This window comes from Notamacropus eugenii, chromosome 2, assembly GCF_028372415.1.
Source record: "Notamacropus eugenii isolate mMacEug1 chromosome 2, mMacEug1.pri_v2, whole genome shotgun sequence".
In the NCBI taxonomy this organism is placed as follows: Eukaryota; Metazoa; Chordata; class Mammalia; order Diprotodontia; family Macropodidae; genus Notamacropus; species Notamacropus eugenii.
In genome coordinates, this window is record NC_092873.1 from 242,150,280 (window position 1) to 242,174,484 (window position 24,205).

Genomic DNA, 24,205 nt, shown 5'->3' on the forward strand with positions numbered 1-24,205 from the left:
CCTGCCACCATCGTGTTCCACTGCTATAGCCTTTGAGATCCCAGAGTCACTTCCATGTCACAGTGAGGTATTAGAGTAGAATCATACTTTTTGACCTAAAACAGGTCTTAGAAGAGGTCATATAATCCAATCTTCCTATTTTACAAGTAAGAAACTGAGGCCCAGAGAGTTTAAGTGATGCAAAGTTGTTTTTTTACTCCAAATCCAGGGCTTTTTTTTTCACTTTACTATAATACCATTCATTTTTGGTGAAAGAGTCTCTGTTCTTTCAATAAACCCTGTATTTAAAAAATATAAATGACTTTATGCATAGCAAATCCTTACAGAAGAACAATTAAAGATTTAAACTAGAGAATACCAATATATGCATATTAAAAATTTTTTAAATAGAAATCAAGTTGTTATGTAAGGGACAGGAGATGAAACTATTCATAAATGGAGACACACAAATATTTAAAAATTTTCATAAAGAGGCAAATTGAGTCACAGTTACAGGAAAAATAATAGTAATAAGTAAAGATCTTCTCAAGTAGAATGGGCTGCCTTGGGAGGTAGGGAGTTCTCCTTCATCAAAAGTCTTGAAGCAGAGTATGAGTGATTACTTGTTGGGTAGATTGTCTTTGGGATTCTTTTTCAGAGTTGGGTTGGCCTCCATCGGCCATTGGAAGTCTCTTATACCTGATTATGTGAACAGAAAACTACTGGATCAATTGAGAAAAGTTACAGATGCAAATTATAGATAAAATTAAAACTGCAGTACAACAAAAACTTGGTAACCACTTGTTTGTGCGGAGCCTTGTGCTAGTCTTGTAGAAATACAACATTTGCATTTCACAAGTAGCTTAAAGTGTATTAGGGGAATAAGATACCAACATAACCATAATGATAATGGTAGTAGCATATATACTCCAAAATAATACATTATAAAATTATATTTGCTTTCTCAATACGTTTTGACATTTGAAGGTTCCAAAAGAGCACTTCAAATAAGAAAAGTGCTATACCAGGAAGTTCGGACATGGTTATTACTGCACCGGTTGCCTAATTCTCCCATCCTAACTCCTTTTCAGCTCTTTCCAGCAAATCAGTTCTTAGATTAGATAAAAGGGTTGACTTCTTTTAAACTTTCCCTAGCGCAGGTAAGTAGTTAAGTGGTAATGTATAACTTGAGTAACAAAAAAGGATTTGTTCTCAAGAGACACTTTGCCCAGAGTTATGGTCCCAGAGGTAGAAATAAAGTGGAAGTTATAGAAATGTGTTTCTTAGCCCTGGACTCACCTCTTGGGTGTTTATCATTCTTTTTTTTCTCTAACTTTGCTTCCACTTCTACTGACTCTGATTCATCCTTACTTCCAGATGTCCTCTACACAAAAATCTCCTGACTTCCACAAATTTCACTTGTGTGTATGTGCTAAATATAGCAAATTTTGTATATAAGATCTTTGGTCCCAGTGGTATGGTGAAGAAAGCATTATATTTTGAAGTAATATTAGTTTGGACACTTAAAATTTGCACAACCATCATTTAACAAATGGTGTGCTGGTAAATGTTTAACAACTGACTCTACAATGATACCTACTTTGATTGCCTGGGTGACTAGTTGTACAGTGTTACTCTCAACTGTAATATATAGCTACTGTTTTAGGTCAGGCCTTTGTCATCTCACTCCTGGACTTTTGCAATTGCCTTGGTCTCCCTGCCTCAAGTCACTCCTTACTCCAATCTACCGCACACTCAGCTGCCAAAAGGATTTTCATAAAACATAATTAGTCTGCCGAGGTTACCCCTGACCCCAATTCTCAATAAGCTACAATGGCACCTTGTTATCTCAAGAATCAAGTGTAAAATCCTTTGTTTCTCATTTAGACTTTACAACCTGGGCTCTATCTTTCCAGTCTTCTTATTTACTCCCCTGCACACCCTCTATCCAGCCACATGATCATATTTGCTGTTCCTCCCCCATTCCATCTTTCATTTCCTTGCTTTTGTACTGGCTGTCACCCATGCCTGGAATGCTCTCCTTCACATCTTGATTTCTCTGGCATCCTTCGAGACTCAATTCAAATGTCACCTTCTGCAGGAAGCCTGTCATGTTCGTCTCCTTCCTCTATTACTAGTTCTTTCCCTGCTGAGATTACTTTCCATTTACTCTGTACATGGATTTCGTGTGTCTAGTTATTAAATATTTGTTCCCCACATTGGAATGTGAACTCCTTATATGCCAAGTGCTTAGCAAAATATATGGTACATAGTAAAGGTTTAATAGATGTTTGTTGATGAATTTGGAAAACCAAATGGAGAAGAATGCTTATTTTCCAGTAATTGTATGGGTGGTTCATGAAGCTAATCCAGTACTCAGTACTTTCAATGATCTCAAGCCTTCTTCTTGACATAACCCCATCTTTTTAACACATATTTTAAAGCCATTATATGGCCATAAATCAGAATATAGCAGTTCTCTCAACTCCAAAAGCAGTGATTCAAAGGGCAGTAGAGATACACATGACAGACATATCTAATTGCAGCAAATTGCCCATGATGGCTTTCCCAAAAGAAGTGACCTGAGGGATGTTATCTGGGGAACGATTAATCAAGGAAATGGGCTAGTCACTGAGCAAATGAGAACAGATGGACTGCCTGGGTGCTAATCTGGGACCCACAGGTTGTCAAAATGACTTAAAGGAAGGCCTTTAATGGAATTATGAGAAGACATAGACATGAATCTCATAGAGTGAGAAAGTGTGGATGAGCTGTCATCTGCACTTTTGGAGGAGGTACCCTTCTTAGATAAGACCATTGAGCCATGGGATTATTTTTTAAAGGATTACTCTTTTTATTAAGTGAATTTAGTGTCTACACAAGTGATAGAGTGCCCTCCCACTTAACCTTGTCTTCATTTTTCATCAAGACTTTAGAGGAAACCATGCATCATGGTGTAAATACTGTGGAGTCTTGGGTTTGGAGAAAAGGGAGACCTGGGATCAAATCCAAAATCCAGTACTTGCTTAAACCATGGAATTATTGAAATACTAATAGTGAAATCTAGCTGCAGAGAAACATTTAAAATTACTCAAACCTGTGTAAATTAATGAATTATATATACATATATATATTTCTATGAAGTTACAGTAATATCTGAAACCAATGGCATTTAAAGTCCCCGTGGGTATGGTGCTTTGAGTTCTAGTTTTAATTAATTCTATGAAACCTAAACTCTTATAGAGTAGATGTGTGCTCATAGGTCTCTGTGAGTAGAATTTCTGATGAAAATATGGTTGGTTTTGGTGTGGTGGTTATGCTTTTTGCTGAAAATGTACAGTATCTGCTTGAGTATCTGTGGAATACCTAGAGTTTGTTCAGAAATGGATCACAGGATGATAGATAAGAGTTGAAGGAACATTAATGGTTATCTAGTCCAATGTCCTTATTTTTACAGGTGAGAAGATGGAATGTGGGAATTGCTTTCTATAATATACAACACCTCTAAACCCATGAGGATCCTTATCCCAATTCACACCCACACTGATGAGTCAGGCTTTCTAGAGCAAGGCTTTGTCTTTGAGCCCTCAGGGTTCAAAGAGTACTTCTCAAAAATTGGGGGTCATGTCTTTCTATAATTTTATTGGCTTGATCCCCCACTGTAGTGTGTTCTCCCAAATATCAATCACCAGTTATAGTTGGTATCTCATTTATATCATTGATTGACTCAGCAATTAGCACCTTATTCTCATTTAACGAATTAACACCAATTAGCTTTTTGTAAAAACTAATACAAAATGATATTTACCAAGAAGAAAGAGCAAGAACAAACATTACAAATTATTTTCCCCAATATACTACCTTGATTCCTGTGGAGAGAGAACTTCAGCTTAAAGTAGTTTCTACAAAGCTCTTGTCCCATTAATTCATTTCCGAAGGTGTCACAGTCAACGTATGAATCCCTTCTTCTTACCTCCTATCTTGACTGCTGGGCAGGTCCTGGCCACTCCTTGGGGCTATTGGTGGCTCTCTCTCCTGATCTTTCAAATCTCATAAGTCACAGCCTTCACTTAAGTACAGATAAGAGTAGACACAACAGAGACAGAAACAGTAGTAGGTTCATGTGCCCATGGGCCACATAGTATTAGACATATTGTGAATGTTTGTCCTTTGTTGCCGAAGAAGACCATGCCATCAGAGAAATAATGACATGACTTGCACTTGCCTTTTATTTTGAGTGAGGGAGGACTGATTAGACATATAAATGCTAAGGGCTTCCTCAGGACCCAGAAGCTTATCACTCACTTGAATTCAGGCAAGCAGAAAAGAAAAAAAACTCTTTGGTAGCATTCTTAGTTTCAGATCATCAGCCAACCAAAAGGTCTTCTTCACTTGGCAAACAGACTTCACAGGCTTTGAAATCCTCGTGGGGGTCATATTAACAGAACATGTTGTATATTATTACGAGAAATGGGATCATTAGCCAGTCCCTTTCCCCTTACAAAAGAAAAAAAGAAAACAAGTACTGAAATCTTTTTTACCCTATCCCTGTTGCCCACCCCAACCCTACATTGAAGAATGTTAACAGTTATAAGTTTCTATTTAACTATTATTTAACCTTAGGCAATATTAATGCCTTATCAAATTTGTTAAATTGGGATATTTCCTGCATCACATTACAGTAGGTGTGCATAATTCTTTACCTCGTTATATCTACATCTGGCTTTCCTATTCAATCCCTGTAATTTATCCTTTCTGCAGCATTGTAGTCTAGCCGCTAGGGAGAAAAGCATAATTTTGCCACTTCTTTTTCTCAAAGGAAGCTTTTTTTAACCAGAAAAACTAGATGTATATGAGTAAGAGACTCCATGGTACCTGAGTGTGATACCCACCACACCCCAATATTCTCTGACTGGTAGGCTGTAGGTACTTAACAGTATACACTCAATAAGTAATTGCTTTATTAGTTGGATTGATTAGAATAGAGCAGTTTCAGTCTTTATTATTCTCTTTAATAGCTCATGATTTAATTGGTGTGCCAACTCCCTCTCCTGATGCAGAATACAGCTCCAATACTTTAATAGATAGCCTTTGTTATTTATCAGGACTGAGGGAAAAAATCACTCAGTAGCCAAGCTTTTGTTGATGACCCTCCTGGACTGGTACTCAGCCAACAGACAATCTGTTGTCAGGCTGGCACTTTAAGTCTTTTCACCTTGGAAAAACCTGCCAAATCTGGTTTGTGCTTTGTTGGCATGGCTTTGGAGAGACTGGGCTCATTTATGCCATTATGAGTTATTTAAGAAAGGATTTTTAATGGATGTTAGTATTTTTCTTTTTAAAATATCAAAATTTTGTGGGAGACATTTTTATTCTACTGAATCTTTTATTCTTTTTTTTAGATAAAAAATTGATGATTTGTTTTGTTTTTAACATCACATTTATTTCTGAATGTATTCCTTTTCCCTGCCCTACCTGGTAAGCCTTTTCTCATAACAATTCTTAAAAAAAATAAGGTAAAAGAAAAAGAAAAGAAAAAAACCAGTTTGATATAACTAACCACATCTTATAATTTATGCAGTTTTTCTTTTCTTTTCTCTTTCTTTTTTTTGTTTTTTTGAGACTAGTTCTCCTTAACTCATGCAGGCTGAAAGTACAGTTGCCATTCATAGGCTAGATCACACAAGTGATTGGCATTGAAAGCTTGAACCTTTTCTGTTTCCAACTCGGATTGATTCTCCTCTCTTAAGCAGCTTGGTGGGCTCCTTGCCCTGCTCTCAGGGCCTCACTACTTGGTAAAAACCTAGTGAGGGTACCTAATTGACCTAGCTCACTCCAGATAAGAACTCCTGAGCTTAAGTGATCCATTAACCTCATCCTTCCCAGTAGCAGGGTTTACAGCAATGAACTGATGTGTCTTTATGCAGCTTTTCACACCCATAATTCCTTACATTCTGCCAAAGTGATTTTCCTCAAGTATAAGTCTGACCCTGTTATCCCCTTATCCCTATTCTGCAGTGTCTCCCTATTACCTCTGGTATCAATTATAAAATCTTCTTCTTGGCATTTAAAGCCCTTCCTATCTTTCCATGCTTTGTAAACTTTTCTCCTCTTCCATGAACTCTATGATCCATCAGCAATGAGGTCTTTGCTATTTCTTGCACGGGTTACTCCATCTCCTAACTCAATGCCTTTTCCCTGGCTGTCCCCTAAGCTTGGAATGCTGTCCTTCACTTTTCGCCAGCTTCTTTGGATTCTTTTAAGACTCTGCTCAAAAATCATCTTCTGCAGGAAGCTGTTCCTGTGCCCTTCCACCTGTTATTCAGTACATTCTGTTTGAGATTGCCTCCCATTACATTAGAGTCTCTGGGGTGTTCAGGGAGGGCTAGCTTCTCTGGGGTGAGGACTTGCTGAGCCCTCTTCTGGGTTGTTTATCCACCCTTGGTGTTGACTTTTCACCCAGCTCTCACCTGTGACTCCAAGACGCTATAGCATGTGCAGCAGCCATATCCCAGGAAAGCCATCTTGGCAGACAGGCTAAACCAGGTTGAGCATAACCAACAGGCCTCAGACCTGTCTGAGAGTTAGAGGGAATGCCTACCCCAAGCATGTGAAAGTGTGCCCCAGAGGAATGGAAGGAGCATCATATATTCCAATGGCCATTAAGGCAGCAGCTGAAGCAGGCAACATAGAGCACTTGGAGCTCAGTCATCCATTTCATCCTGGGCCATGACCAGTCACCTTGATTTTGGTCTTGCCACTGGACTTCCATAGCACACCATACTCTAGGCCCCCAAGTGCAGCCTGCTCACTGAATCTGAACTTTGAAGAGAACTGGAAGAGAAAATGAGGCCACTGACTTTGTGCAGTTAGTTCTGCCTGACTTATATCCAACTCCCATTTAAGTACAGACATTCCTCCATGATGTCATTGGTCCTTTTTGAAAATGAAGGGCAAACAACAACACCTTCCACTTCTACTTATATATATGTTGTTTGTCCTTCATTTCCTAGATATATATTGAATATATATTCATATTCACATATATTCAGTGAATACATTCATATATTCAATATATATTCAATATATTCATTCAATATACATTCTATATTCATGTATATTCAACGAATGCATTCATATTCATATATATTTGATATATGTACACACACACGTGTGTGTGTGTGTGTGTGTGTGTGTGTGTGTGTGGTTGTTTGCATGTTGTCTCCCTCATGAGAATAAAAGCTTCTTGAGGGCAAGTACCTTGTTCTTATGCTTAGCACTTAGGACAGTGCCTGGCACGTAATTAAGTGTTTGTTAGCGATGAGCACTTGATGATGGGGAGGGCTTTACATTTTCTCGGTTATTCTCTGGTCATTATAATCACACAGAGTTCAGTTTCATTTTGTTGTCGTTTCCATTTATGTTGTTGTAGTCACTGTTTTCCTATGAATGAACCATGACATTTCTCTGTATTTGCTGAATAGTATTCATCCTCCTCCCCTTTACTCTCATTACTAGGTTAAGACTGTTGGGGGGAGGGTCTGACTTGTAACCAAATATATCTACTCACTCATACACCTCAGATATTGATGAAATAAGAGAAAGTTGAAAAAGTCTTTCAAGGCCCTAATATTTATGACTGCTCTAATACCTTTAAGACATGATGATGTTTCAAATTATTCAAGCACTTGCACTCACTGGAGACATGTGACTAATATACTCTGAACACTGTTAATGCCTGAATAGATATTCCATGCATGTAAAAAGGATATGAAGAATTTGGCAGCAGGCATCCTATCTGACTGTCTTTTATAAGGGTAGAGACCTCATCTTGCCCAAAAATTATTTAAAAATTCCAGCACCTACTACAGTATTATGTTCATATGAGTGCTAAATATTTTTAATTAGTAATATGGGGCTACTCAAAATTCAGCTAAATCTGTGAGCAAGCTATTCAGCCATGGGAGAATTAATTCTCTTTTTTAGGTCAACCTTTAACTTCAGTCCGTATTATGGAAATGATCCAGATATTGGAATGAGTCACTTTCAAGGGAGTTAATGCTCTAATAACCCACATTGGTTTGTCACTATTTAATAGTGCTTTTTGGTCATTTTGGGTAAATTTCAATGCCCACTGTGCTTTGGCAGTACTACTAGTAGACTGAAACACACAATTTCAGCATCCCAGCAGCAATTTTCTAACTTGAAAGAAATCCAAATTGGCCCTTTCAGGTACGTCAATTCAATTCAATATTTATAGAGCACAAATATTTATGTCCTAGGCTTTGAGAGGGCATGAGGCATTGTCCTTGATCTTAAGGAAATTTCAGTCCAGTAAGAGATACTGGACATGTACACAAATCATTATGAATCGAATTAGAATATAAATGTATAGACAAACAAAATTCCTTGAGTAATGTAAGCTGGCACACAGTAGGTGCTTAACAAGTGCTTGCTACTTTATTGATCTGAGATGGGAATTAGGACTTTGATCTGAGGGTAATAACACTAATAATGGCTAGCCTTCATATGGTGCTTTAAGGTTTGCAAAGTGGATTAGAAGTTACCTCATTTGATGCTCACAACCCCATGAAGTAGGGGCCATTATTATTTCCATTTTATAGATGAGGAAACTGAGACTGAGGGAAATTGAATGACTTCTCCAGGGTCACATAGCTAGTAAGTATTTGAAGCAGGATTTGAACTCAGTTCTTCCTCACTCCAGGTTCAGGGCTATATGTTATTCACTTATTGGTTGTATCTGAGCTTGCTTTTGAAGGATGAGAAAAATTTCAACTGATAGAGATGTGAATAGGAACTGAGAAGGGAAGGGGACAAGTGCTTTCTATTTGTATGAGATAATATGAACAGAAGCATAGAAATAAGAAAAGGTGGGATGAATTTGGAAAATGTTGAGAAGTCCAGTTGGACATAGTGAATATGGAATATAGGAAAGAAAGTTGTATAAAAGAAGGGCAGTAAGGTGGTGCAGCATAGAGCTCTGGATCTAGAGTCAGGAAGATCTGAGTTCAAATCAGGTCTTGGACACTTACTAGCTGTATGACCATGGGCATGTCACTTAAACCCTCTTTGCCTCAGTTCCTCATCTGTAAAATGGAGAAGGAAATGGCAAATCGCTGTAATATCTTTGCCAAGACAATCTTGTAGATTAAAGTCCACGAGGTCATGAAGAGCTGGACAAATGAATGATTGAGTGACTGTACAACAAGTATAAAAGAAAGAAAGTAAAGTGAGGTGGAACCAGATTGGAAGGTCTTATGAGCTAGGTGAGAGTTTGTACTTTATTGGCATCAAATAGGTCACTACTGGAGATTTTTGAACTGAGGAGTGAAGTGGTCAGAATTGTCCTTTAGAGAAGATTAATCTACCAGCAGTATGTAGGATGGATTGAAATGGGAAGAGATTGGGTGCAGGGAAACCAGTTGAAGTTATTATAGCAATATAATAAGAGATAATGAATATTGTGACAGTAGGAACAGAAAGACAGATGTAAAAAGATCTTGCATGGAAACCATTGGTTGGATTTGAGGACTGATTGATGAGGTAGAGAGCTGTCCTAGAATCTCAGAATTGGAATGTATCTTCATATCTAATCTTATCTATCTATTTGAATAGTAATTTCTTTTATATCAGACAGTTATCCAGACTCTCTTTACAGACTTCTAGTGATGGGAGATTTATAATCTCATGAGCAGGATCTCATCACTTTTGAACAATTAAACTTGTAAGATTTTTTTTCTTTTCATTAAGTCCAGATCTGACTTTCTCTGCATCTACTACCCATTAATCCTTAATTCTGTCCCCTGGGGCCCTGTGAAGCAAATCTAATCTCTCTTTCACATGACAGCACTTCAAATATTTGAGACCATAGGAATTAAAATTGGAAGATACTTGAGAGATAATCTTTTAGTCTTCTAATTTTCTAAACAAGGAAACTGAGGCCTGGAGTGACAAGAGGTAAAATCTCATGTAGGTAGAAAGTAGTGAAGTCAGCTTTGATAGCTACCATTCTCTCTTAGTCTCTTCTACTCCAGGCTAAATATCATGAAAGTTAAAAAAATAAGGTAGTTGCAAGCATGAGTGACTGGGAAAATGGTAGTGTTATTTGCAAAAATAGGGAAGTTATGAAGAGAAGCAGATTTTGGAGAGTAAAGATCAGTTTGTTTTTGAACAGGTTAAAGGTATCAGGACATAACACACAATTGGAAATGTGTATGTATATGTATATGTATATGTATTTACTATATATGTGTATATCTCTATGTATGAATGCTTACTCATTTCAGTTATGTCCAACTCTTCATGACTCCATTTGGGTTTTCTTGGCAAAGATGCTAGAGTGGTTTGCCTTGTCCTTCTCCAGCTCATTTTACGGATAAACAGTCAAGTGACTTGCCCAGGGCCACACAGCTAGTAAGTGTCTGAATCTGGATTTGAATCCAGGAAGATGAGTCTTCCTCATTTCAAACTGTATCTGTTGCATCACCTGGCTGCCCATATATATGTATATGTTTGTGTGTGTGTATACGCACGCATATCAGTGGTATCTGATATCTCTATATTTAGGATGTTAAAGTTGAAACTGGATCTATAAAAATGTGATGTTATCAGAAGAGAGAGCATAAATAGAAGGTAGAAGAAAACCCAAGTCAGAACCTTGAATATAAGGTTATAACATATAACCTTATATGTATATAATATATAATATAAAATATAAATGAGGCATAGTGCTCATAGTGCTAGATTACCTCGTGGGTCCCTCCTTCGTGCTTTAACATTGTATAAATATACAAGAAAGCACCATGAAGGAATGTGCATTCAAGAGCTTCAGGGGCTGCAGAAGGAGGCCAGGGAAATAAGAACTAAGAAAAAACCATTGGCTTTGAAGATAATTGACATTAAAAGGCCATTAATTATTCCTGGAGTGATGGGAATGGAAGCTGATTACAAGGAGTTAAGGAGTGATTAGTTGAGAAGGAGTGATGGATCACTCTCTCTGAAAAGTTTGTCAGTAAAGGAGAGAAGGTAGGTGGGACAATAGCTTGAAGGAATGGTTTAGTTTGTGGAAGAGGAGTGTGTGTGTGCGTGCGTGCATGCGTGTGTGTGTGTGTGTGTGTGTGTGTGTGTGTGTTGGAAATAAGAAAACTGGGTAAAAGGCTGCAGTGGAGATAGAGCATTGGAAGATACAGAAAAGAAGACTTGATAGATGGAGTGAAATCCTGGGATGGGATCAGTGGCGCAGGTGGAACGGTTAGCCTACACAAGAAGACCCTTGAGATAGGAGGAAGAAAGAGAGATTTCTGCTATTTTCTTATAGTAATTTGAAGTATGGTCCTGAAAGTGACTGGGGATGGTAAACTTGTATGCTGGACCTGCTTTTGGAATTAGCGGGAGTTGCAGAGTATTGGAAACTGAATAAATGGAATTGTGTATTTAGTGAATTTAAAAAAAAATGGTAGTAACTTGATCATATTCTCTAGGCCTTCTTTTGGAGCTAACCCCACAAGAAATGCAACATGCTTGTTTTCTCCACCAGCTCTCTTTTCCTCCCTTCTCTTTATGGACATACAATCTTTTGCTTAAGACTATACAGTTATTCTGAAATATTTTTGCTTATTTCTGGCTGATGGCATCATCGCTCCCCCTCTCCTGGCCCCCCATAAATATAAACTAAGTTGCTGTTTTTTTATGTTTCATAGTAATAGCACAGTTCATTTGAACTCTTAACCAAATAAAATGCTTTTCCTTTTTTAAAGGAAGAAGAAATGCCAGATGTAGAAATCGACATTGATGATCTTCTTGATGCAGACAGTGAAGAGGAGAGGGCTCTCAAATTACAGGTAGGTAACTCTTAAAATGTTTAATATTCAAATAATGGATACCTTAATGGCTGTTGTCCTTCATACTCCAAGAAGACTCAAATGACATCACTATGCTGGGGTCAACATGTGTCCGGCTGTGGCTGATACTATGAGTCAGGCATTGTCCTAAGTGCTAGGGATCCGAAGAAAGACAAAAAACAAACAATCCCTGGTCTCCAGGAGCTCACAGTGTAATGGGGGAGATAACATGCAAACAAGTATGTACAAACAAGATATAATCAGGATAAATAAGGGTTAATCTCACAGGGAAGGGGAATCAGTAAGGGCTTCTCATAGAAGGTGGGATATTAGCTGCCTCTTGAAGAAAGCCAGGAGGCAGAGCTGAAGAGGGATTGTGTTCCAGACATAGGGGCCAGTCATTGAAAATGTCTGAAATTGAGAGATTGAGTATTTTGTTCAAGTAACGGCAAGGAGACCAGTGTCACTGGATTGCAAAGTATGTAATGATCAAACTGTTTATTATCTAAAGAGAAGAGTCTAGCAGAATTCAAATCATATGTTATCTTTTTCTGTAGATATGATCTATAGATCTTACATATATCATTTTTTTTTTTATTTTCACTGTTTTCCTGGAAGAAGTGTGGATTTTATCTCCAAAGATGTACTACCCAGAGAGAAAAGTTGTATGTTTAAGGGTGATATAAGTAGATGTGTAACCCAGTCTAGAAGTCATCTCCCTGGCCCAGAAGTCTGTGCTACCTCAACAGTATTGTAGCACTCACTCCGGTGGATCTTCACAGCCCTTTTTTGTGTAATGGTTCTATTAGTTGATGCTGTCAAAATATTCAATATTATAACATGCTCCTCTGGTAGCATGCTGGCAGAAAATCGAAACTGCAAGGTCTGTATTTCTTTAGGTTAAAATAAATACTTTAGTATTTCTCTCTTTAGAGACAGTATCTGAAAACCTTTTCTGCACCAAAGTGTCTTAAGTTAATGAATCTCTGTGATATGTCACTCTTTCTCACATTAAAATATTTCTAGCCAAGGTTTGTGATCTCTAAAGATAATCAGGGTTTTGCTTCAACTGAGCTAATAATTGCTAATGTCTTTCCAGTTGGGAAGTACCTCCAAGTTGAACATTCTAGTTTGAAAGACCCCTTGTAACTAATGATTAATCTTTGTCAGTATTATTAATAGAAAAGTATACTATGCCTCTAAAAGGGTGCACCAATGAACTAAACTAGAAAAAACCTGAGGAAAAAATGTTAATATGGGCACACACCAAGAGTGTGGAGAATTTAATGGCAAAACAAGATTGCACAGACTTAGAGCTGGGAGGGACCTCAAAAAGGATTAGAATCATAGATTAAAGCTGGAAGGTCTCTTAGACCTCATCTAGTTTAAACTTCTCATTTTAGTCAAATGAGGCCCAGAGGTTAAATGATCTGTCTAAGATCATCGAAGTAGTAAGTAGCAGAGTTAGAACTTGAACCCAGGTCCTTTGACCCTAATGTAGAATTCTTTCTGACTGTACCACCCTGCCTCTTATCTTGTCTAGCCCCATACACTACAGGTGAGGGAATTTGGCCCAGAGGGCCTAAATGATTTGTCCATGATCACAAATAAAGTTTGGCAATAGAATGGGGACTTGAAACCAGGTATTTGGACTTGGTCAGATGTACAGTCTACCATTTTCCCTTCTGTTTCTTTTAACATTTAATACTAATTCTATATTAGAAGCAAATGAGAGGAGAGGAGAGGGAAGAGTGAAAAAAATCTGCTGAATTAAGTGGAAACTCTTAAAAAATCATATGGATCATTGGGTATAGCTGTGCAAGAAGAGATAGAATAGTAGAATGTTCCACCAGTCAGCTATTTATTCCAGTTCACTGCAGTGCTACATTCAGGGTGATAGGAGGTAGCTGCTGCTCTGTTCTCACTGGACTTTGATGGATACCTTAATATCTCAGGAAAAATCATAGGATTTTGAATTATGACTTGCTATTTCTAAAGATAATCTCTTTCCTGTTCCATTTCCTTTGAAAAGTATTGACCTTGTTAAAGGTCAGAGTATCCATTTCAAGGTCAATGGAAGGCTAGTTCTTTCTTTTCAGATACATAGAGTCCTCTTTGAGGTGAAAGATTCTCCTCTATGGGTGACAAGATTCCTAAATACAAAAGCTTTTCTTGTTTGAGGCTCACAAACCCCATGCTTATGGAAAAAAGAGTAGCCCTAAATAGGTGATGTGGGATCTTGAGTTGCCTTGTTTAAGATGGTAACTGAATGGATGAAATGCCTTTTAAAACTGTAATGACTTTTTACAATTGTTAAATTGACCTATTTGTGTGTTTAATTCTAGGAAGCTCTTGTAGACTGCTACAAACCAACAGAGGTAAACAAATCACTTTTCTTAAATGCTGTTTTTTTTTCTTGTTAAAACAATGTCTCTCTAAGTAGACTTGGTTTAAAAGTTAACTGGGTATATGATAATTAACAATCTGTATTCATAAGTGCATGTGTTTTAGTAGTCTGGACCTGATGATTTCTAAGCCTGAACATCCCGAGTTCAGGACAACTTGAAAACAAATAGAAATGCACTCACTGAATATTTTCTATATACAAATCTCAACTTTATAGGAAGTGCTGAGGAAATGGAATTACTCTAGTCTAAGCTTTATAATTACAAATTTGGAAAATATATATTGCCAAGGGATTATACCTGTCTAACCTAGAAGATTATTGTGTAATTCTGAGCTTTGTGTGGCTACTTAATCAGCTTATATACATATATATATGTGTATATATATATATATATATACACATACATATACATATATACCAAGTGCTTTTAGAAGTGAAAACAAATGGATATTTATATGAAAGATTACAGGATTTAATATAGAGTTATAAAGTATTTAAATAGTCTAAGCAACTATAAATAAAGATAATGGAAAGCTGCAATATTTTCATTCCAGGTGCAAAAACTATCTGTAAAGGAAATTTGTCTAATATATGACTATAGCAGTTAAGCAAAATTTAAGCAAGATAATATTCCTCTGCAGAGTTATTTGCAATATCAGAGAGATCACAATGAGACTGTGAGTGACTGTATAGTGCAAAATGAATTTTTTGAAGTTATCTTAAATACTAAGAGAAAAATGCTTTACAACAGAAAGTGTGTAAGATTCAAATTCAGTACAATTCAGTTAATATGTATTAAGAACCCATTATAGTGTGAGACACTGAGAATCCACAGATAAAGAAGATTGTCTCTGCCATCAAGTAGGATAATATTCAACTTGCAGGGTAAGTTATTCTTGGTTGTAAGCCTGTATCATTTTGGAGTACTATATTCCAAGATCTCCTCTCATTTACAGTAGATGCTCCCAATTCTCATGTGGTCCTGACTGTACTTTCTTATAATTTGAACAGCTTTTTTCTGGATATTTTGAGTATTTTTCTTCTGACATGAAAGCTCTGGAGTTTGGTTATGACATTGCTGGGACTTTTCCTTTTGGGTTCCTTTGGATTCTTGATCAGTGGTTCTTTCTGTCTTTACGCTCTGATTCTATTAGATCTGGGCACTTTTAATTTATGATTTCTTGATATACAGTGCCCAGGCTTTATCATTATCATTTTTATTTTATCATGATTTACAGGGAGTCCAAGGATTCTTAAGTTATCTCTCCTTTACTTTTTTCCAAGTCAGTTGTTGTTGATATTAGATATAAAACATTTCTTCTTTTTGTTCAATATCTTGATTTTATTTTAGTATTTCTTGTGTTTCATAGAGTCATTGATTTCTCTTTGGTCTATTCTGCTTTTCAGGGAGTCCATTTCTTAGATAAGGTTTACTGCTTTTTCTTCCCTCTTCAATTCTTTCCTATAATACTTTTATTTCACTAATAATGCTCCCCCCCATCCATCCCCTGCTTTGCTTCATTCTTCTAGGTAATCTTAAAATAGCAAAAAAAAAAAAAATGTTTCCTTTTGTCTCCTACTTATAGATTTTATGGAGTTATTTAGTTCTTATTTTGGGGGAATCTCTAGATTTTCACTTATTTTTATATTGATTGGTGTTTTCTCTGATTTACTCCTCTCTCCAGCTTTAGTGCCTGAATTGAGGCTTTGTGTCAGGACCGGGACTATATTGCCTGCTATGCTTTTGGATGACGTAGTAGGGCCTGCTTGGCCTTGTTCTGGAACCTGGGTTCCTAATCTGCCTTCATTTTCCTGGAGTTAGGCCCCTGGATCTTTGAGGTTCATAGCACTCATGGACCTCTCTAGTATCTTAGGAGAGTATCTGGGACTTTGAAATCTTTGTGTGCATGGGTTATCTCAGTCTGACCACTCTCATACCTGCATTAGTCCCTGCAGCTTCCCTGGCACTCCAAGAGCCTTACCTTGGGGGGCTTTATGACTGCCCTGGTGTTTTTTCAGGGGAGCATTATGCTTTTGCTATCTCAGACACAGAACCCTGAAGAATACATGTATCCCTGGTCATGCTAGGAGGTTAAGGACTCATATGCCAGCATCAGTGCTGGCTTTGCCATTTGCCTTCTTCTCCCAACACGTTTTGATGAATTGTGAACTTTTGGCTGACTTTTTGTATAGTTCTGAGATGGAATAAACCAAATGCTCTAGTTTCTTTTTAAATTTCTAGATCATTATCTGTTCTGATGCTAATTTTAGGTTTTTGCTGATGTAAGTATGTGGGATCAGGGCCATTTGCCTCCATTCAGGTAGCTACCTTGGCTAGAATTTGAATCAAAGAATTTTTTTCATAGTTAGAGGGATTCTGGGAAGTCATTTAACCAAGTCTTCATTTTATAAATGAGGAAACTAAAGCCATGTAGATTTAAATGGTTTGCTTCAAGTCAAACAGGTAGTTAGTGGTGTAACCAGAACCTGAGTCCAGTTCTCCTGTCCTCCTTTTCCAGATAAATATTCGCTAGCGATAGAGAAGATTTATTACGGGAGTCATTGGTTTTTTAATTCAGTGATTCTCTCAGTGTTGTAGAAACCAATCCATAAATTTCTTTCTTGTATCGGTTTTGTTGTCCGTTAGTGGGGATTTCAGTGATTATCATTTTGTCATTGAAGCCTACAATTTGGCATGTGTCACTGACTGAATGCAGGTTGACTAAGCCAGGAGCTGTGGTGGGTGGCTCTGGGTCTCAGTGATCTGCCAAACTGTGGTACTGTCACCGTGTTCCTTTGTAGTGAAATGTACATCCGATTCTAGCTTTCCCCTAGAGAGATAATGATGTTCTCTGAAGATTTCTTCTTGGTCTCTCCCCCTTGTGTTTTGGTTATAGCTGCATCTCTCTTTGTGTATGTCTCTTTCTCTCTCTCAGTTTATTGCTACAGCAATCTCTTCTTATATTTTCCACTGATCTTCTTATGGCTAGGCTGCCTTAGAATCTTGAAGAATTAGAACCTGGCAGGTAGAGGTCTCTTCTTTTGAATTGCTTTCAATAACTGCATTCAGATTTTGATATCAGTACTTTTTTCAGTAACTGATTGTCAGCCTTCTACCCTCTGTGTAAGAACAGTATTTAATAATCTTACAACCTAAATTTCATCATTGTATCAACACACATTCACTGAATACTTACTGTGTGCCTAAACACTGATGATACAAAAATAAAAATAAAAAAGTCCCTGAACTCAAGAAGGAACTTATACCATATCTGGGAGGGGGATGATGTACATATATAACCAAATACAAACTACTTATGAAATAATTTGTTGTGGTAGGCACAGTAGCAACACGAAAGAAAACATACCCTTGACATTTAAAACACTATAAACAAGAGCTCTGCGTGTGAGAGTTGTACATAAATAGATGCATCCTGGCATCTCGTCGCTTTCTATGAAGTCCGTCTTTCAGAACAGTTTCTTTAGCTGGTGATGGGAAACTTCAAAAGCATTGGGTCTTGGTGTACTATGTTGAATAGTTAAGCTTCCAAAAAAGGCCCCAGTTAATAGTGACCATAGAATAATGTAGTGAGGAGGAATTGTTAGACACTTTAGTCCTAGGCCACATGAAATTCAGCAATCAGGTACTTGTTCCAAATTCCAGCACATGCTCAGCACAGTTGAGTCTACCATATAGATGTCCTTTCTCCACACCCTGTCAGTCACTTTCTACTACCCTTTACTGCCCTCTTAATTATGAGAGCATCAGTGCTCAAAAGATATGAGAATATCAAAGGATATGGTATTATGACTAGAAATTATAGTCTGTTAGCTTATTTATAAATATAAGAATTTTAAAAAAAAAAGAAATCAAGGCAACAATCCTTAATAGCTTAGCTTAACTGAGTGGGGATTTTAGTCTATAACTACTAAAGAAAACATAAAAAAGAGACTTCATTAGCCTGATGGATAATGACACCAGTGTCCATACATAGGCCACTGTGTAATGGATACCTTTTTCTGAATTTTGTTTCTGGTTCTCTCCTTGAGCTTCTGCAAGAGAGATCATCTCAGTCAGCATGGAGAACCAGAGGTGAGCTATAGAAAGGCTGAATGGAAAAGACTGCTTGGTTAACATGTTACCTACCATCTGAAACACAGAGGAATGCTGTTGAATAGCAAGTAGACTCTGTAATCAACCCCAGGGAAAGACTTTGAAAATAATACTCAGCTGTGAAGTAGTGATATTGACGATCAGTAGCTCTCATTGAATGTGTAAGCCTTGGGTATTAGGGGAATTAGGTAGGGAAATATAAAGGCATGATTGGAGTTGATTTAGAGAAAGAAATTTATTAACTCAACCTGTGAAAAAAAGGTATTTAGTTCTGACTTAATCTCCTAGCATCCTTTTTTTTTTTTTTTTTAAACACTAAAGGAATCTTTGAATTGGAATAATCATTATTTCGTGTCTTAGGAAACTGATCGTTGAAAGTCCAGGACTTTCAGTGATCAGCTCCCTTATACATGTTTGCTAAGTTTATAAGAATAGTAAGAAAGATGAAAAAATTAAAGATCAAGAAAACCAAAAGATCATCTGAACTTGCCTTTGGCATATAGTCAGAAGATATTTATTTGCTGACCTCAGTTCCACACTCACTCTGAAAGAGACACAGTATTAATGTCAAAGTAAAAGAAAAATCAGGAAACATATGCAATCTAAAATGTGATTACAGTGCTATCTGTTGGAATTTTGTTTTGGTATAATTTATGTCCAACAAATACTGTCTGCAGTAGTAAAAAATTCAAGATGGCAGAGGCTTGGTAGCCAGGCATCATATTGTGATTGAAGGGAGCCTCATGATTTCAAAATCCACAAGCGATGAAAACATAAATTATTGCTTTTGTGGAAAGAAGACTGAATATAATTTAAAGATATTATGACTTTAACTTTGAGATTGTTTTGTACTATAAATGTAGATTATGATAATAAAATTTAAATTTGTTCTGTGAGCGCTAAGAAAAAATATTCAGATATTTATAGAGAATGTTTTTTATTGTAAAGAGGAAAAATGAGAACCTTGGAAAGAGTTATGAATCATGGGATCATAGATTGAGAGCTGCATAGGATCTCAGAGACCTTACTCCTATCCTCTTGTTTTACAAATAAAGTAACTAAAGCTGGGGAAGATTACATAATTTATTTAGGGTCACATAAGGAGTGTCAGAGGCCATGGTTCGATGATTCTTTCTAACTTTTTTTTGGAGAATAATAACTTTCATAAAAATACAGAGATGGTCATTTCTGCCTGTTCTGAAATATAATTTACTTTCATCAGATCATTTGTCAATTTTGATCTATACCATGAATAAGTGTTTGGACTGTGGGGATCCCATTTGTGAGTGGATGCCTGAGGGGCTGAATAAAGCTGAGCATAAACAAATTAAAATTGGTCATAAATTCACTGTTGAATACAAATAGAATACTTAGAGTTTCTACAAAATAACTTATTCCAAGAAAAATTGTCCGGTTTCAGATTAATAAGAAGTTCCTCATTAGTAGGGCAAATTCATTTTTAAAGGTAGCTTGTTTCTTCTTCAAGAAAATGAATAGGTAGCATAGTATCAGAGGTTTTGAGTTAGCAAAGGGAAAAACAGAATGCAGATAAGACCACTGGGAAATTATATTGGCAGAAGTCATTATGACAAAAATATCTTCCCCTTAACATTTTCCTAAGCCTCTTTTCAGATAATGAAAAATGGAATGAGGTCTGGTTTGTGTACATAGAAAACTAGCCTCTGTGAAGATAAACAAGAAAAAATTAAATATTTAAGTGGTAGGCGATGGTGGATTTGACTTTGGTGTACGTACTGAGACATAACCCTGTTGCTGCTTTACAGTGGGCCTGCTGGTGGCCCCAGCCTGGGTTGTTAAGAATCAGTGTTCAGTCAGTAGCCGTTTGTATTGCCTTACTGTCTATGTATTCTAGACACTCAGTTACTAACGGAGTTTGTTATATTTCTGAGCAGCTTATTTGACCCTTTGAGAGAGCTGACTTTACCATTTAGAATCTTTTTGAAATATCACTATCACCTTTTAAAGACTAGTTGGTTGCCTTTCATTTTCTATCATTCCTTACCTGAACCTTGGTATCTTTGGAAACATTTCTTTCTCCCCTGCTTGGTCTGTTTAATTCTTCAGTAATCTATTGAATGTCACATTTTAAAAACTCTCAATCTCGGTTCTGCTTTGCTTTGCTTTCATTTTGCTGGGAGAGACTTGACCAGGAGCAGATGGCTCCTGTGGATCAGAATTTTCAAGAAAATGATGAGGTTACTTATTAGGAAATGGTAAATAGTGGTAAATGGGGGAAGGAGGGAGGATGCAGAAGACTGGGGATCTGTAGCCAGAGATACCATAATTGGAGAAGGGGATGTGGCCGCAGAGGAAATAGCACAGAATCTGATAGCTTTCAGAATCCTTGTTTTGTGTTTTTCTTTCCCCATTCTTACACAGTGATAGGGAAGGGTACTGCTTCTTGGAATGTTATCACCCAGTATTCCCCATTATGCTGTACACTGCTTAGGAACATTCGTTAATCACAGAATTTCTATTGCTGGCTAAGCCATGCAAAGATCAGTAATGTTTTAGGCACTTAAAAAAAGAAAGACTTTTAGCTTTGAAATAAGACAATTGTTCCTCTTCTCGGTTGTCAAAAACACCCATCTTTCTTATGTTGTCATCAACATTTTTGACAGATGCATTTTTTGAATACCCAAGGAAATATAGCATATGTCCAACTCTGCTGATAATTACAAAATGCTTGTTCATCTGCCACCTCTGGCATGTGGTTTTATGAGAGAGTGGAAGTTGGGAGCCATGGAGATCATTGGGATGGGGACATGGGGGCATCAGGAGGAGAGCACTTGTACTAGGTTAGAGGAAGGCTAAAATATGGCTTTCTCTTTGATAGAGTCAGTGTAGCTAAGGCACCAGAGGAACCCTCAACTTTCATGGTTGCTGCTAGATCTTCTTGGAAATGTACAACAGTATGTTTGAAGAAATATTATTCTTAGAAAAATATAATAAAGTGTGTGTGTGTGTGTGTGTGTGTGATTAGTGGTTTGATTTTATTTACGTAGCGAGTCAGAAGGATCCTATGAATGATAACTGCACATTGCAGGCTGGCACATAGTAAGCCCTTAATACATGCTTATTGACTCATGGTTTCCAAGACCATTAGAAATAGCACTTTCTCTATTTTCCATGACTTCTTCATTTTCTCTCTTTTCCCTCCTAATCAAGATGCCAACTTCCATTTCTCACCAAATATTTGTCATTCTTCTTGTCAATCATTAACCTTCCCCTGCCACCTGCCATCGCATGTTGTTCATTTTAATTTTAGTATGTTTTTCATGTAAATATTTTCATCTATTTATTAATTACCCTCAGAGATTCTTGTCCCTACATCCTTATTCCTTCATTTTTCCTAAGTGGCCTGGCAAAAAAAAATCTAAGGTAGCCACTGTTATGAAAATGGGAGGCAGAAAAGTGACTGATCTTTCTTTTCCCTTCCTTTTATCCCTTACATTATCTGCCCAGAGATAAGAGGTTGTGATCAGCTGTGGTTGCCTAAGGCTCTAAAAGTTTTCTCAGCTAAAGAAAAGAACATTGACCAAACAACAAAAGAATGTTTGTAGGCTTGCAGGAGTATTTTACCATGCCCATCTCAGGGAGTAATCCTGCACATATCACTCTTTTCTACTCTGGTATTTCTAAAACAGTAACACTGATGTGTTTGGAGTGCTACCTTGCAGAGTGCGTGTAGCTTTGGGGTAAGGAAGATTTTCCCCACACCACTGACATGTCAGTTGGCATTTCTTCTTTGAGAAGAGTAGAGAGAATATATTCTCTCTAAGACTAGACAATTCTATACCTCCTATTCATGGGAACTCTGGAAGCCAGAAACATAGCCACCTTCCAGAAGTGTCTAAAGGGGACAAACCACCTATCCTTATGTGTGACTACACCCAAGGTGGGGCTATTCTTGGCACTACCTTGCTCTTTCCTACACAAATGTTCTCTCCTGTCCCCTCTGACTTGGTATCACACTGTCTCCTGTCCCAGTGGAGACCTTCCTCTCAATGGAACTGTCCTCTGCCCTTCTGTGGACAAGCACAACCTTCCCCTGCCCATCTGAAAATGCTTGAGAAGCAGTTTTGGCTCTGCTGTATTGGATTCCAATTCCTTTGATTGGTTTTTGTTTTTGTTTTTGGTTTGTACAAATGTAAGTTAGCTGAAACAGCATGAACTATCTGCCAAATGAAACAATTTCCCACCCAGAATGTTAACTCATTGCTCTCTGTGAGTGATGCAATTTATTATGCATTGTGGGGAAAGCAATTTTACAAGGACAAGAAATAGTTCCTCCTTCTGGAAGTGATGACAGTCTAAAAGGGACAGTGAACACAGCACTCAGGTAAAGGTGGAGGTCTATAGGACAGAACTTTGAGAAGGGGATATTGACCATACTGCAGTTAGTAGAGGGCAGCCCAGGTCAGGAGGAAAAGGGTGTTATGGCAGGAGTAAATTTTGAGTTGAATTTGAAAGAAGGGATAGTTTAGGGTTGAGGGGAGGATAAGAAAGCATTTTGATTTTGGGAGGATTGACATGACCACAGGCTTAGAGGGTGGAAAAGGGCAAAAGTGGGAGGGAAAGGTTAGCTGGGGATAGTTAAGAAGTTTGCTTGGCAAGAACTCATTGTGTGGGTCAGGAAAATGGTGCTGAAATATCTGATAGGGATGTGTGTTTGTGGGTAAAGTGGTCAGGAAATGCCAGAAAAGGAATGCTTTTAAGTCCACTGTCAAACATTTTGTGTCTGATCTGAAGGACAGGCTTAGGCCTACGGTGATGCTTTAAAGAGGGAGGGTTAGAAAGTCTAGGTCCCTTTGTGGAAGAGAGATTCTGATGATAGTGTAAGGAACAGATCAAGGGAAAGAGAGACGCCAAATAGAATCCAGAAAGGGAAAATATTGTAGAAATTCCTGGAGCTACCCTGGTGAATGAGGAGTAAGGCCAGCCTGGTGTTCAGAGAGATGACATCTTTTGTTGTCTGAAACAGGACTGAAGTGACAACATCCAGAGTCAGGGAAATGTGAGTTGTTGGCACCACTCACTGCTTCATCTGAGGAGACTCCCATTGGCTCCTCAGTCCACAAGATAACAGCCTGACCCGAGCTGCCGGCTGTTTTCATGGATATCACGTAACACAATCTCACCTCCCTTAATCAAACCTTTTCCACAGGGAAGGTGGGATTGATTGCATTTGTCTCAGTGCAGTCAGGCTAGCATGGTCCTGATTTGAATAGTATATCCCAGAAATTAAGTCCTTAGTTTAAAAGTCAGAATGTTCACATTAAATGACCTCTTCTGCACCTAAACAGGGCATTTGGTTCAAAGAATCTTTATAATTCAAGTTCTTTTTCTCTGATGTGTTCATTCTGTCCTCTTTTCCTCCCTCCTTCACCCAATACAAATCTCATGATCATAAATCCCTCCTCCCCCATAACAAGAATAATCAGCTTCCTTCAGGGAGCTGCAGTGAACCTTTCACCATTCCGAACAGTGATCAAGATCTAATGGAGTTTGGGGCAGTTAGTAATCTCACTAGATAAATAATTGTTGAGATGTAGTCAGGAGATAGCTTTTTTTTCCTTTTCTGTTATCACTGAAAAGATTAGCCTAGTATTTCCATCTGACATTCTGAGAACTTGCTTAGTAAATCTAAAGAAGATGCTGCTTTTGAAATGATGGGTGCAGATGATGACCAGAAGCCAATCAGAAATCATGGTAGCCTTCTGAAAGAGGATTTCATTGGTTAGAAAACAAATGATTTTAGAATCTTTAAAACATTTAAAAAACATTCTAATTATTGAAACTGAAACAAATATTGGACTGTTC

At 37.6% G+C, this 24,205-nt stretch overlaps 1 protein-coding gene across 1 annotated transcript in view; it reads left to right on the forward strand.

The window, feature by feature from the left end:
• Positions 1 to 24,205, forward strand: part of PPP1R14C (protein phosphatase 1 regulatory inhibitor subunit 14C) — a 115,030-nt gene that overhangs the window by 79,341 nt on the left and 11,484 nt on the right. The window contains exons 2-3 of the mRNA XM_072643691.1: positions 11,757 to 11,840; positions 14,186 to 14,218. Of these exons, the coding sequence (XP_072499792.1) occupies positions 11,757 to 11,840; positions 14,186 to 14,218 (117 nt within the window). The remainder of the gene's footprint in view (positions 1 to 11,756; positions 11,841 to 14,185; positions 14,219 to 24,205) is intronic.